This window comes from Lagopus leucura, unplaced genomic scaffold (assembly GCF_019238085.1).
Source record: "Lagopus leucura isolate 7727_CA_CO unplaced genomic scaffold, USGS_WTPT01 Super-Scaffold_100055, whole genome shotgun sequence".
NCBI classification, from domain to species: Eukaryota; Metazoa; Chordata; class Aves; order Galliformes; family Phasianidae; genus Lagopus; species Lagopus leucura.
The window spans coordinates 1412230-1427733 of NW_024962301.1; the positions used below are offsets into that span (position 1 = coordinate 1412230).

General features: G+C 50.4%; 1 protein-coding gene across 8 annotated transcripts in view; it reads left to right on the top strand.

The window, feature by feature from the left end:
* The window catches only part of NF2 (neurofibromin 2), a 40663-nt gene continuing 25159 nt past the window's right edge, over positions 1 to 15504 (top strand). For 6 of the 8 annotated variants that reach the window (XR_006181472.1, XM_042886168.1, XM_042886167.1 and 3 more), the window contains exons 1-4: positions 2 to 158; positions 7930 to 8055; positions 8940 to 9062; positions 11132 to 11215. Coding sequence is in view for 7 of the 8 variants with exons in the window: in XM_042886168.1 (XP_042742102.1) it covers positions 45 to 158; positions 7930 to 8055; positions 8940 to 9062; positions 11132 to 11215 (447 nt within the window). In the remaining variant the exon portion in view is untranslated. Of the gene's footprint in view, positions 159 to 7929; positions 8056 to 8939; positions 9063 to 11131; positions 11216 to 15504 lie in introns of all 8 variants that reach the window. The other 2 variants (XM_042886172.1, XM_042886171.1) reach the window with 2 other exon arrangements.

Below are 15504 nucleotides of genomic sequence, written 5' to 3' on the forward strand. Positions count from 1 at the left end.
CTGCCCCCGCGGCGCGGCCCTCGGCGCTGAGCTCCTCCCGCACCATGGCCGGGGCCATCGCGTCCCGCATGAGCTTCAGCTCGCTCAAAAGGAAGCAGCCCAAGACCTTCACGGTGCGCATCGTCACCATGGACGCCGAGATGGAGTTCAGCTGCGAGGTGACGGCCGCGGCCTAAGCCCCGTTGCCATGGAGACGGGGCCCCGGGCCTCGCTCCCCCGCTCTGGGTGTCCCGAGCGCCCCGGGCCCGGCCCTGCCGCGGGGTCTGAGGGCTGCCGGGCCCGGCCTGGCCTTGGCCGGGGGCCGTGGGGCTCAGCCTGAGGCCGGGCGGGTTATCTCGGGCTTAAAGCCGCGGGGCTCGGCACGGGGCTGCGGGAATTCCCTCGGCGTCCCGCCCCGACTCGTCGCTGAGGTGTCCTGCCGTGTGCGTCTCTTAGGTCAGGTTTGCCTTCGCTTGGGCCCGCGGTGCCTGTCGGGCAGCCTTGCCGTGGCTGCTGGCCCCAGGGGCTTCCTTTTGTTGCTGGGTTTTCAGATCACGAAATGCTCTGGAGGGATGGGGCACGGAGAGACTGAAAACCCACTTTAAAGCATGAGCTGTGAAAAAGGAAAACTCACTCTGTCTGAATCTTGATGCAGTTCCGTGCCTGTGAGCCAAAGGGCGTTTGTCCTTGTGACGTTTCTCACTGCTGAAATGCACTGTCAGCTCTGGGGCACACCGTGCCTTTCCCAGGGATTAAGGAGTTATTGTCACTTCCAGCTTCTCGGCGTTACCCTGCTGGGAGGGTTGAGGTGTCCCAGTCCTGCTCTGACACTTTCCTAGGCTGCCAACAATGAGGTGATGAGAAGTCAGTAACTCTCTTTTCACGCCGTGGCCACTTGTTGTTTCATGTTGGGATCAGGGCTTTTATGAAGAGGCAGCCCGGCGCTCCCAGTCGGGTTGGAACACGTAACTTGTGCACCTTCAGCTGCCTGCTGGGGAGGCTCCAGCCAAAGACTTTGCAGCAGAGGCTGCCCAGCCTTTGGGGGAGCTCAGAGAGATGCTTGCGAGCGTTGTGCTCCTGCACCTCTGACCTCTCACTGGAGCACAGAGGACACGTACAGGAGCTCAGGCTCTGACCTCCAGTGTGAGACCTCCCAGCAGTGGGGAAGAAAGGATCAGGTTGGGTGGCTGCATTGCATGGCCCCCCTAGTCCTCCCCCAGACCCTCCGTGCCCCCCTCAGGCCTCCCCATGCCCACTTGGGTGCCACTGCCAGAGCCCCACAGGGGCACATTGCATGGCTCAGCTGTGGCTGTTTGAGCTCCCTGGCTGTGTTGCTGCCTCCTCTGTGTAGTGACAGCTGCAGGGAAGGACCCCAAAACACATCCACAGAGACCACTGCCTGCCCCATTGCAAACAGCTGCCTCACATCTCTGTGCCTCCTGTACACCTCTTCAGCCTCACGCTAAGTGCTTGTGCCCCTTTTCCTTCCTGGATGCATGCAGGGTGAGCAGTTAGGGAGCTGCTGTGGGGAGGCTGGTGCTGCTCGTGGTCTGGGGCCCTGCTGGTCTGAGCCCTGCTTAACTGCTGGCTTCTTTGACCAGTGCTGATTGCAGTGCCAGTGAACACATCTGAGTGAGTGACCAAGCTCTGCTGGAGCAGCCTTGCTATGCAGGATTAATCTCTCTGGCTCCTTTTCAACTTTGTTGCAGAGCTCTTGAGGCACGTTGTGTGTTTTCCTGAGTGACTGCACAGGACGGAGGTGATGGGGGGTGGTGAGGTGTTGTCAGCGTGGTGTGAGGTCTGGTAACAGCTGGCTGGCTGTGACACCAGGCACTCCGGCCGTCAATTCCCATCTGGCACAGGAGGAGTGCATATGAGGCTGTGTGCCACCCTGGTTCTGCTGCCACCTCTGGTCGTGGCAGCCCCTCTTATTCTGAGGAAGCTGATGTGGCTGTGGCACCTTTTCCTTACTCATTTTTCAGTCTGCCCTGCAGGAATTCCTGGCTGGGTATTGCAGGAGATTAAACCTGCTCTGCGTCTGTTGACTCCGTGAATAATGTCTCTAAATTGAGTCTAAATCTGAAATAATTCCTAGAAATGAAATCGTAATCTTTCTAACGCTGTGATGAAGCTTAATAATCGCAGTTGGGGCCTCACTTCAAAGACTTGTAATTTGTTCAGGGAAATCTTAAAGGCACAATGTCAACGTCTCCCTTTTTGTGTTCCTTCCATTAGAGCTGTGTGAGCACGGTTCCTAATTAATTGATAGCATCTTGAGCAAGGACAGACATTTGCATAACTGTTGAAATCCCTGTGCTAAGCCGCTTGCTGGCTGCCCCATCTTCCTGAGCACCACCACCTGCACCTGGAGAGCAGCGGGAGAGAAATCCTACTGGAAAACACACATGGTCAATTAACACCACCGTGTGCCAGGCACTGCCTGAGTGACAGCTGGGGGTGCTGGTGGTGCTTGGTTCGCTGCCTCCCAGGTTATGATGCCAGGACACTGAGTGGCCAATGGCTTCCTCTGACTGCCCCCCTGGTGGGGCAACTTGCTGCCGTTCCTGCCCCAAATTAGACTAGTGATATGGCAGGAGTGAGGCAATCCTGGTGGTGGCTCTTTGTGAGATAGTCAGGTTATTCACTTCTCTTGCACAGTGTCTTTACCCCACGGTACTGTTGGGTTCCTGTGGGGCTCTCTTCATTCTGTTCCCGCAGCAGGATTGCAGTGCTGGTGTTGGGTTGGTCACTAATGCCAAGCTGATAGAAGGATCCACCAGTCCTTGATTTGCTTTGTTCCTGTGGTGTGGCAGCGTGGTGACTGGCTCTCCAGCTCTGGAGTCTCAGCAGCTTCTCAGAAGGGTTTTTTCTCTTTATCCATAATGCCTGTGGTCTTGGAGCCCCTGTAGGAGTCATTATGGGACCAAGCAGCAGCTGCCTCTCCGCTTAATCCTTGGACAGCAGCAGCTCTTTCAGCCAGAAATGAGTGGGAAAACTTAACAGCCAACCTGGAGAAAGCACAAGCATTGAAGCAGTAAGAGACACTTGTACGTTTGGTCTAAACTTGTGCTGTGTCACTGCCTGAATGCTTAAGCTGTTCCTTTCTGTTCAGAAAACAACCTCAGCTGGAAGGTGTCTGTGCAGGGCGTTCAGGCCTTGGTACCCAACTTGCTGTGGTTGGTTGTAAAACTCTCCTATGTGCATGTAAGTAGAAGAAGTCTCTTTTAGCAGCGTGCAGCCAAGTGCTGGTCTCCCTGTTAACGTTTGCAGGGGGTTACATAGCTGTGCTGCAAAAGCTTATCCCTGGGAGCAGGGGCAAGCTGAGGTCTGGTGTGGAAAATCTGTGGCCAAATAAGTTGTTGAGGAAGAGTTTGTGTGTCAGAGCAGGGAGTTCAGCTCACTGCGCCCAAATGAAAAGGGCAGGAGGAAGAAGCAGGGGATGAAGTTTCTGCCTGCTTTGCAAAATGGTTGGGAGAGGTTTTATGTGGGTTTGTTCATCCTTTGGTAAATGTTCACCAGCTCCTTGGTGCTGCCAGTAATGGCACTGACCTCTCGATGCTGCTAAGCTGCTGCAAGCAGGCGGAGATGGATCTGGGGACAGGAACAGCTCTCCTAAAAAGCTGAGAGAAATAATCCCTTTCAGCTGCAAAATGATCTTCAGTAAATTACTGGGATGCCAGCTGTCAAGTCGATGTTCTGGTTCCTTTGTGCACCCATCTGCCCTCGGCCTGTGTCAGTTCTCTGAGTGCTCACACGCTTTTGCTGCTCGGTGGCTCCCAGTCCCTGCTTTAATAAGAGAAGTGGCAGGCAGAAGCTGCTTTCCCATTTGATTTGCATCTCGGGGGGCTTTATGGCAAAAGCAGCAGTACTGCTAATTTACAGCCACGTCACTTGGGGATTTCTCAGGGCTGTCTTGCTGGGTTCTGTTCATTTCTGCATTCTCTTTCTCAACCTGTGTGCAGGTCACACGAGACACATTATGAGCACAGATCCTCCTTGACTTCGTTCTGATTGCACCCCCAATCTGAAATGCTCTCTGCTCTCCCGCTCCAAGCTCTCCTCAGCCTCTTCTTGAGCCCCATGTTATCCAATTCCTTCGGTTCAGGAGCTCCATCAGTCCTCCCTCATCCAGCCTTTGGCTGAGCTGGGTTCTATTGCTTGTTTTCCCCTCCCTTGCCAGCTGGAAGAGCCGCAGCAGCCCTTTCTTCCCCTGCACCCAGCCCTGTCTCTGTCTCGGGCAGACAGCAGGCACTGTGCTTGGCTGCACCATCTGCCTTGTTATGCCTGGGTGGGTTTTTGGCCTCCTCGGTGGTTAGCAGGAATAGATTTTAATTAAAAGCTCATTATCGAGTTGTCGTGTAGCATTAGTAAATAAAAATAACTTTTACGGCCCTGTCTCGTGGCTCAGTAAGTGGCAATTGAAAGTATTTGACATCTGTTTATTTAAAGGAATGGAGGAATATTGAATATTTGATTCCCTGCTGGCTCCAGAAGGACGTTAAACCCAAACGAAGGGCTGTCTGGGGCGCTCCTGTGAGCGTGCAGGGTCCAAACAGCCTCAAAGTTGCCCTGCGTTGGGCTGTCTGCTGCTGTGGATTCTGCTTGGTCATCTGGTGGATGAGGGGCAGCTGCTGTGTGCCCAGGTGCCCAGAGGGGCTCCGCTCTGTGATCTCCCCCTGTGTTTCAGGGCAGAGGTGTTGGCTCTGCTAAAAGCTGCTTCTCCCACAGGGTTCCTGAGTGGAAATATCTTGCTGTGAAACCATCGTGCTGCTTCCCAGGGCTCGGCCCCCTCCTCTGCTTGCCCTGCCTGCCATCGGCATCACAGCAGGGACCCTGGGCTCCTGTCTCATGTCTAGCACAGAACCAGTGCTGACGTTGAATAAAGTTGACCTGTTGAGCTGAAAAGCCACCGTTCTGTGTTTGTCGTACGAAGGCCTGGTCTGTTTTTGTGATGGAAGGGAGGTGAGCTGCCTTGAGCTGGGTTCTGCCCCAAGAAGATCGGGCCTGTATTTGTTCCTCTCCTTCCTCTTATGAAATCCTAAGGGGTTGAAAACCATTCCTCTTTCCCTTTCCCGTGTAAATTCAGCAGGGCATCGCTGGAAGTGAAGCATCAGCAGAGTTTGGGAACCGCTTTTCTCTTTAGCACCCTCAGCACTCTTCTGCAGGGCACCTCCTGTGCCTTGCTGTGTGTTTTCTTCTACCTCTTGGCCTCCCCGTTGTCAGCCCTTGCCAGGGGGATCAGCTAAACCTGCCTCGTGTTTGTGCCACCGGGGGACAGGCTGGGGAGCTAAGGAGCAGTGCTGGGAATTGCTGGCAAGGGTCTGCATTGAAATAAATGGCCCAGTTGCCCGTCTGTTGGAAATTACTCTTGTTGCAGTTTAATAAATAATGCAAACCCCGTTAATAGCTGCCAAATGCGACGGCTCTGCTGGAGAAAAAGATGATGCCAATAAGGCACGGTGGAAGTGGAAGCTCCTTTCTAGCTGCTGGGTTGTAAGTGCTTAGTGCTGTTTGCTTAAAACGCCGTGCTGATAAATCGTGAGCACTCTGTGCTTAGTAAAGAGCATGAATTGCAGCTCTGCAGAATCGCAGCCTCGCAGCACTCGCTGTGTTCCTAAAGCAGTTTGTCCCTGCGTTCCTCCAAGACTTGTGGAATGTCTCTAGCAGGTTGTGCTGAAGTCGAGCTGGTAGGAGGCTGCAGAGCCACAAGTGTGAGAAGTGACATCTGCAGCCACATCCTGCTCCCCTCTGCGGGTCGTGCAGGGCCGCCTGGCTGTGCAGGATTAGGGTTGTTGTGATGGAGCTTCTGGTTGGAGGCTGAGCTCTGTTACAGCATGGTGCCAGCTGCTCGAGCGCACGGCTGAGGGCACTGCTCTGCTCTAAGCCTCTCTGTTTTGTTTTCAGGACCTTCCGATGACATGCAAAATTGTCCTTGTGCTTCAGGTGTACGGAGCACGGGAGCGGTGTGATGAGCAGAGGGTGGAATGTGGAGCTGCCAGGCTGCAGGCTCACGGCTGGCTCGTCTGCTCAGCCCCTGGCATCAGCTCTCTTTATCCCCTGCTGTCCCTGGGGGCCTTTATTGTGTTTTATGGCCAGGAAATGTGGCAGTTAATGATACGAGGCCTATCAAATATGGGTACAGAGCTAAGGTCTTCCATGTCTGTAAAACAGTTGGAGTTCAGCTGTCCAAAGATGCCACTTGAATGCAGATCATTATTTTAAGTACCGAGGTGTGGAAGGCAATCGTGTACGTTGAAATAAACGCGGCCGCTGTTCCATTTCTATATTTAATGAAGGTAATTCAGCGGGCAGCAGTGTTAAATGCGTGTCTCTGCCTTGCCGTGCGCGTGCAGTAACAGCAGCAGTGTCAAATGTGATGGCAGAAACAATTGCTTTGCAAAGTGGGAATTGCAGGAGGGGCGTGCAAAGCACCGGCTGTAAGGTGGGTGGCTGGGGTGAGCTGCAGCAGCCCCTTTGTGAAAAGGGGGGGGGTTGGAAATAATAACAAAGCCCAAATGGCAATGCATTATGCAGAGCAGTTTAATTCCAGTTAGGAAATTGCCCTCTGATGGCGGCGCGCTTCCACGTGCCTCCAGAAATGTATGGAGCGGCTGTTCAAATGCATCCTGCTCTGTGCTGTCTGAAACCTCAAATTAACCTCCTTCTTAAAATAATAGTCGGGAGGAGACGTGCAATCTGAAGCATCCTGTGCCAAGCTGGAGCTCGTTGTAGGGACCGGAGGCTGGTTTGGTGTGTGAAATTCGGGTTTTGTAATTGCAGCGCTGCAGAACTCGCTCCTCCTGGTGCTGCTGACCTCGAGGTGTTGATTGCGCCTGATAGGAACTGCAGAGAGGCCGTGGCGAGCCGCCCTGGGGTGCTGCTTTTTGGAGGGGGGCAGTGGCTTTCTTCTATTCTGGGACGTCGGTGCGCTCGTGTGTGCCCTGCGAGGGGCAGAACCAGCCACGTGCTCGTTGAATCGGAGCAGGAATCGGCCTGTCCTCAGCCGCTTTGCCCACAAGGCGGCAGTGGGGGACAGCGGGAGCGGGGATCGGCCCCGCGGCAGCAGCGTGCGCCGGGGCCTTGCGTTCCTATCGATGCTGGCCAGGTGGCACCGAGATTGAGTTGTAGCGACAAGAGAATGCGCTGAGATCCCTTTGCCCTGGGGCTTTGGAGTAATGGCCGTATGTCTCAGTTTCCGCCGCACAGATGGAAGACCAGAGTGGCTCTGGCACATTAGGTTCATCTGTTTTGTGTCTTTCTTCACCTTTCTGCCTCCCAGCGCCTCCTGGTTTTATGAACAAAGCTCAGCAGTGGCGCGGTTGTGACGACAAGACTGTTGGAAGGACAAGACTGTTGGAAGGCCGCGCTCTTTGGGCACCTCCGTTTCCTCTGCTCCCTTGCTGCTTTTGTCACATCTTCAGTGTAAGGCACAGCCTGACACGCTCAGAGAGAACTGCTGATTTCAATGATAGTCCTGGGCCCTCCTCCCCGTTAGCCTGTGCAGAGCCTGTTGCTGTGGATGCACGCAGTGGATGCATCGGTTGTTTCCCTTCTGGTTTTCGGTTGTGTTGTGCCCTGTGTTGTGTTGTGTCTGCCCGAGCTGCTGATACTGGAGGTTGGGCAGGGATTCCTGGGGCCGTAGCTGCATTAAAGCTACCAGAGGGCAATTAAGAGTGATACGTAGACATTTTTTCCTCTTTCTTTCCTTGCTGAAAATGAGCTACTCATAGAGGAGCTTGATTCAAAAGGACCCCTCAGATCCTCTGACTTCTGGTGGATTGCTAAAGGAAGGAACAGTGGAACTTCGCAGTGTCATTTGGGTGGGCCTGGCGTTCCAGTTTCCCTATGAGGAACACATTGTGAGGTGGAAAAAAGAATGGGTTTGGTTGAATGGAAACAAAATCCTCCAGTCCATCTTTATAACTTGGCTTCCCTTTCCTTTTCCTGCAGGTGAAGTGGAAAGGCAAGGACTTGTTTGACCTGGTATGCAGAACGCTGGGACTCCGAGAAACATGGTTCTTTGGCCTGCAGTACACTATCAAGGACACGGTGGCTTGGCTTAAAATGGACAAGAAGGTTGGAAGCAAGGCTCTTCTGAGAGTTCCCAAAGGGTGACAGAGGAGGATGTATAGAATCAAAGAGTAGCTTAGGTTGGAAGGGACCTTAAAGATCATCTTCCAACCCTGAGGTGCTGGACTGCAGGAGGTCTGTAGTGTAAACAGAGTCTAGTGATGGCTGCTTTTAGTCTCTCTTCTACACCCCTGAATGACAAGCCCTGTAGCAGGAAGGTGAAAGGTTGCACCTTGGCTTCTTTTGCTGTTGAAGTGTGCAAAGGCAAAGGAGGAGGCAAAACTGCATAACTGAGGAGTGAAAAGGAGGTCGAGATAAGGAATGGGATGCTTCCCAGATATGTGAGCCTCTGGGTTGCTGAGCAGTTGGTTAGAGAAGTGATGGATGTGGCTCTGTTTGCACCCAAACGATGCTGCACTAAAACCAGGCAGTAATTGTGACTAAAGGAGGCGTCTCTCGGTGTCATGCCAAAGTTTTAAGCTAACATGAATCTGAACCAGACAGCACCAGCATAATAGCGAGGTGTCAGAGAGCAAGTCTGAAATAGAGGGAGAGGCACTGCAGGGAAAGAGCCATAAAGGTTGGTGGTGGCATAGCAGCATCTAACATCATTGTGAGAGGTTGGGAAGCAGCATTATGCACACAGCAGATCAAGGTCAACCTTTGCTGTCTCATCTTGCATGCTGTTTGTTTTCTTGCACGGTTCTGATTGTCAGAAATGTTTGTTTTCTATGCTCTTCTGAACTACTTAGGTTGTTTCATCCCTTCTGCACGCCTAAGATGCTTGACAAAAGCTATGCTGATATTAACAGAAGGTGACAGTGTGGCTCCTAGAAACAGGACCCTGACAAAGCTAGGGGGTGTAGTTGAATGGCTTTTCTATTCCCCAGGTTCTGGATCATGACGTGCCAACAGAGGAACCTGTCACCTTTCACTTCCTAGCCAAATTTTATCCTGAGAACGCAGAGGAGGAGCTGGTCCAGGAGATCACACAGCACTTGTTCTTCCTGCAGGTAGGAACCTTGTAAGTACGGTGTTTTCCAGCATGAAGGAGGAAGGAGCAAGGATGAGCAGAAGTACAAGAAGGTTTTGGGGACTGAGGAATTTGGTCGGCAAAGCGTGGCTCTTTGTCATTACATTCACACCCCTCTGAATGCAGTTGTCTTGAACTGCAGAAGTGTCCTAAAATAGGTGAGAGATGGATGAAGCAGTCCCAGGCGCCCAGGCTTGCAAACTGGCCATCAGAAATGATTAGATGATTTGTAACATTAGTGTGTGATAGTTAAGGAAAATGAATGTCAGATGTGGGCATGAATGACACTCGCAGCCTTGGAGTCTGCCTCTCTGCAGGATGTAGATATCGATTGTGCTGAGAGATGACAATTGCCTTTATAAGTGATAGTGTTCTTGTGGGAAGCAAGGGGATTTCATCCCGGAGCACAGAATGCAGCCAACCTGTTTCACGTACAGGCTGTACAGCAAGGTTCACCTCCTCGCAAATCAGCCTTCAGGTAACTGGAGCAGAAGAAAATCCCAGAAGCACAACTCTGTCATAAACTGATGGCAGAAGCAGAGGAGAAGGGGAAACCTATCTTCCTGCCTGCACAGTAACTTCTTATTTAAAGGACTCTACCAAACATCATGTCTTGAGAAATCAGTTCAGCTGATGTTGTAGCTGTGCTGTCTGACTGGTAATGAAGCGTTTCTGTCACAGCAGCTTTCTCTTTCAGACAAGATCAATTTTCAGAAACTATTTACTATAAAAAGAAACAGGAGGCAGGAGTGTTACAGGCTGTAGAATAATCCTGGGCCGATCTCTGGGCATTCATTAGGATGTTGTAGCTGCTCCTTGGCTGTTGAAGTTGCACCAAAATAGGAGCAATCTGGATTCAGCTGCCTTGCTTTAGATTTCAGTGTACTCTGCCCTTTACAACAGATATAAAAGTGAGCTCACTAGCTCATTGATACTCCTCCCAGTTCCAAAGTTTGTCTTTGTTCTTCAGAGCTAAAGGTTGAAATGCAAAATATTGCTGTTCATTTCCAAAGTCTGTCTTGTGCTCTCGTGTCTCCTTAGGGCAGTTTCTAAATGTCCAATTTGCCATGGGTTTTAGGCCTGATAAGGAAAAATGCTTTTTGGCAGCTTTGAAAAATAGAATCACAGAGGAAAAGCAGTTAAAGCTGCATTTTATAAATGCAGACCGTGACTTTTCTGCTAGGATTTTAATGATATGAGAGGAGCCAATGCTCCAGTACTGTGTGTAAGAAACAGGAACACACATAAGCTTGCAAGCTCCCCCGTTCACCTTAACGCAGGAGAATCTTCTGTGATTATGTTGTAACTGACTTTGAGGGTGCAAAACGTGCTGTACATTCAAATACACATTACTGTATCTCTGTGACAATCCATTTTAGGAAAATAGTACTTTTTTTTTTGTTCTTCAGAAAAATTAAGTGGCCAAGAACATAAAATATCAAACGTGACAGGTTTAATTTTTTAATGCACAGAAGCCAGGAAACATGAAGCAGTAGCTTTTGGGAACTGTATGCTGGCTCTGCTGTTAAAAGCACTGCCACAGAGGTGACCTGCAGTCTGCTTGCTGTTGATGGGGATTGGAGGGAATTAGCCCCAAGCACAGGTGAGCACCTACTCACAGGAAGGTCTGAATGCCCTACAGCAAAGCCCTTTGTGTGCTCAGAGCCTCAGCTACAACTGCTTTTTTTCGTTTAGTGTTGCATGTAGTCCCGTCAATCTACAGCTTATGCCTTAGGAGGTTTTATCTCCACATGCAAGGCTTTTTTTCCCCCCTTGCCCTTCACAGTGAGATACAGGTTCCGTCACTTTCCCAGTATAAATTTAGTTTCTTGCAAACCTGTCTGCAAAAGGTGGCTTGTGAAAGCCTGAGCCCTTCCCTGTACAGACATCAGAGATTTCCTGGGCCTGAGCAGGAGCTAGTGTTAGCAGTGTTGTTAACTGTGTGGTTGACAGCCCTAGTTAAAACAAACTGCAGCCATCTGCTGTGACAGTCATGCTTTGCACTGCTTCACTAAACATGTGTTATGTGTCCTTTATTGCTGTGTGCAGGTGAAGAAGCAGATTTTGGATGAGAAGATCTACTGTCCTCCTGAAGCTTCTGTCCTGCTGGCCTCTTATGCAGTCCAAGCCAAGGTAGGCACAGCGGGATTTTCTGAGGGCAAAGTGGTGCTGGCTTAGTGTTGCTCCTGGGAAGCTGGGTGCTTTGTTACATACCCACTTCCTGAGGCAAGGAAAGTTGTTAAAAATTCAAAAGTGATGGGACTACAATAGCGACATTGTCTTCTCCATGCTGCCAATTTCTGGCTGCCTTTGGACATTGGATGCATTTTTATTTTCTCTTTCCAGAAGCCTTTAGCAAGCTCTCAGCCTGTGAGTTAGCAATGCCTACTTGAGTATGGGTTACTACTGGAGCACTTGAATTCCTGCAGCCTGTGCTTTTTTGGATCTCCTCCCTGCTCTTGCTGTTGTAGCCAGTAGCAAACCAGCTGTGAGACTGGCAGCTCCACTGCTTCCCTGGAATACTTGTCCTGATAACTGCTTCGTTTTGAGTGCTACAGCTTGCCTCATCAATGTTATTGCAGTGTTAGAGATCTTTCTGACTTGTTCCTTTGCCGAAGCTTTGATCGTGGCTCTTTGGCCTCACTACACAGAGGGAAGAACTCAATTGTCATCAAGTTCCCCTCAATCCTCAGCTGAATTCTGCTCTATACCCCAAGTCAGTGGTTTTTGCCAAGAACTGACTCTAAAGAGCACTGTTTTGCAGCCTGGAACAGCCTTGGATAGCAGAGGAAGCAGCCAGCAGCAGGGGGACTCTTGTGATACAGGGAGCAGCCATAGGTTCAGAGGTGGGGACATCTTGCTAGAGATGGGTCATTTATCCCTGTGACACAACATGTACCACTGCTGAATTGAGTTTTCTAGCTAATCTCCAGCTCCCATGTAAAGATAATGCCATTGGAAAAGAAGAGCAGTTGCTGGAGTCCTCTCACAGCTCAACTGCCACATCTTCGTGTCTGTACTCAGTCATTTTCTGGATGCTCTTCAGGAAAGGGTTTTGACTTGCAGAACCGTAGGCCAAGTGCCTGTGCCCCGCTGCTGTCCCTAAGGGGCCTCAGGGGACAGGCAGGGTAACTGTGCTCTGTGAGATCTGCGTCACAGTGCAGGAGTGGGATTTTTTTCTGTTGCCTGAGGAGGGCTCGATCCAGGCAGGGTGGAAGCACTCGTTTCAAGGGGTCTCATCCTCAGCAATGGCTTTTTCCAGGTTGCATGGTAACATTCCTCATAACCCTTCAGTCCGTGCCCATTTTGTCTGAATCCAGCAGTAGGTGATGTGCACAGTGTTGTTTGATGACAAATGTTTGGATTTGCTAGAAAAAGCTGTGTTCTCCTCATAGGCAGAATATTGATGCCAGTCTGTTTTGTTAGAGGGACTCATCAGCTGGGGAAAAGAGTTGCTTTTAACAGTGCTTGTGTGAAACAGCCATTGCTCTGATCACATACACGTGTGAACACTCGCTTGGGTTTTTCTCACGTGACCTGCCAAGCTGAGGGTACAGAGGGGATGCCACTTCCACTGCCAAAATGAATAAACCCTTGGGTAAAATACCCTTGGGTAAAACCCTTGGGTGCTGTTCTTGGCCATGGCTGCTCACATGCTCAGGAGCGGCATGGACTTTGGTGCAGAGCTGTGGTACTGTCCTGTGTCTGCTCTCCCAGCTTGGCTCCTGACCTTGTCCTCAGCAGCACGTGCTCTGTGTGTCTGGAGATCGACTGGAATCGGAGCAGTTCTCCTAATCTTGCAGATCTTGATCCTGCAGAGGCTGTGAGGAGATGGCAGAGGAGTGCCTTTCCTTATCTTAGCTAATGCACCTTTCATGTCTGCTTCAGACATGGCTTTTCCTTGCTGCCCCTTTGGCAACCAGGCAGAGCTTCCCCTCCTGCTCTTTTTCAGGAAAGGTAGAAGTGGAAAGCAAACCCTCAGTATGGAGCTGGGAAGAAAGATATTGCAGGTCACCTCCTTCCAGTTAAATAGGATAATGATATCCTTTCTGGACAAGAAAGCAGTCACTGGGCACAGTAATTTCTCTAATAACCTGCTGATTTGCATGATGAGGGGCATAACGGCCTGACACGGAGTCAGTGTGGTTGCAGCTGATGAAGGCACTTGATTGACAGCTAGGTTTGTTTGTGCTGCTGTTGAACCACCCACCTGAAATAACAAAGTAAGCATGCGGGTCATCAAATTAAAAGCTTGTTTATTCCTATATCGTTGCATTCGTTTGGGGAATTACTCTGTGTTTTCCCCTCTGGCTCTGCATTCAAACCACCCACACCGCTTTCAAATACTGGAGATGGTTCAGGTTTTAAATAGCAGTGAAAGACTTGGAAACTATCAAATAAGGTGTCCCTGCAGCAATGGCAACATCCAAGAGGTTTTTCCATTCCTCGCCCCTCCAATGCAAATCGCCGCCCTGCTGCTCTCAGCACTTCAGGTCTTGAAGCACTTCAGCATTAGCAGCAGGGCCCTCTGCTTTTGTTTTTTTCCCCAAACAAACAATAATCAGCACTAATGGGTCGCAGCTGAGCGTGCCCATGTTTGTACAGGACAGCACAAGCCAGGCTGGATGATGTGAAGGCAACTTCTGTGTGTGACCGTGAATATTAGTTGTGTCGTACAATTAACAGGAGTTAAAATTCTGTGACACTTTTGAAGCAATTATTTAATTGGAAAGGTCTTTAAAAGCGTGTTTGCCGAATCATTTGAGCCAGCTTACGCTGCAATATTTAAGCCATTTGTTGGTTTTTCAGTTGTGAATAATGAGTGTCCTCATCCAGACTCCGTACAGATATTCCTCTGGGACACGGCAATATTTTTCACCACGTGAAAATCACATAACCCATGCTTAGTCTTGGATGTCTATGGCAGACCCCAGCAAAAGAAATACTCGTGTTAATCCTGTTTGCAGTTATTTTCATCACCTAGGAATGATTTATTTTCTGCCTCTCCAAGGTTATTGGAGTTGTTTCCCTTGCTACTTCCGTGTTCTTGTTGCTGCTCCCTTCTGACGTGGGTACAAGAGATGTATACCTGCAATGTGCTGTCACTGAGAAGCTCCAAGCCCTGTAGACCTTGGGAGACAAACAGTTGCCACTGCTCAGCACCCTGCTGAATGGAACCCCCAGTGTTTGCGTTGTTTTAATTGAAGTCTGAGTCAGTGTTGGCTGTTGCATGCTTCCTTCACATCTGCACTGGCTCTAAATCAATATCTGTGTCTTTAATCCCTGCTTGTTGTGGATGAAACGTTGCTTGCTGGGCTGCTGAGGGGGTGTCTGTGTAGGCTTGTGATCTTGAGCTCTGGTTTTGGTGCACGACGTGGTGGTCCTGGCATTGAAAGGAGGCTGCCATGGAAAGCTTCCTGCCCGTCTGAGCACCACATGCCTTGGTCTTGCCTTAAAAATTGTCACCCTTTTGTGCTTTCTGAGCTGAGGAGCTACAGAGAAGCTGGGAGGGAAGGGCTGCTTCCCTTGCAGAACGCATGACTGAAGGGAGCGTTGCTGTGCCTTGTGTAATCACCTAATGTCACTGCAGAAGTCCTGCTTGCCAGGTGAATGAGAATCGCAGCATTTCCTGTACGTGCCTCACATCCTTCATCCCATCCGCTTCAACCTGCGAGGTTATTTGAGGTGCTGCTTTCTGGCTGTTTCCTCCCCTCTTATGCTGCATGGGAGATAAATTCATTTTCACACGCACTGCAGGGACGCTCAGCTTTTGAATCTGTTAATAAGCAGTTTTATTTCTCAGCCGTTTTATATGCTGCTCGGAAGGATGTGCATCTAAACAAATACCAGTAATTACTGGGTGTGCTTAACAAATCTGATTTGGATTCCATGACCCAATTGAGCAACGGCCCCTCTGGCAGAAAAGTCAACGCCTGCCCGAGGGGAGCCTGCAATTGTCATCCAAATTCCTGTTATCATTATTATTGTTATTGAAATATTTGTTAATGGGGAACTGCAGCAGAGAAAAGGCAGTCTGCCTCAGCTGGCTTACTGGGATCAGTCATTATTTGGGGCCAGGTCTTTGTCCACACGTTGGATCCCCATCCCACTGCTGGTGGAAAGGCACGGATTTGGGCAGATGGGGTCTTTGCTGGTGCTGGAAGAAGGTGTTGCCACCATGCTGGGCATGGTGGGCACCAGCTGGCAGTGGGAGGTTTTGTCCTGCACCCTGCTCTGTTTGCTGCAGTAGAACAGGGATCTTAGTTTCTATGAGCAATCACATTGCAATGGAACTCTGTTTATTATGTTAACCAAGGAGCACGTGTTCTCACCTCTAACAAGCTGATGCTGAAGGGTGTAGGTGGTCTGTATTTGCTGTGTCCACAAGGAGTGGATGTGTAAGGGTGAAGAGTTCTGTGTGC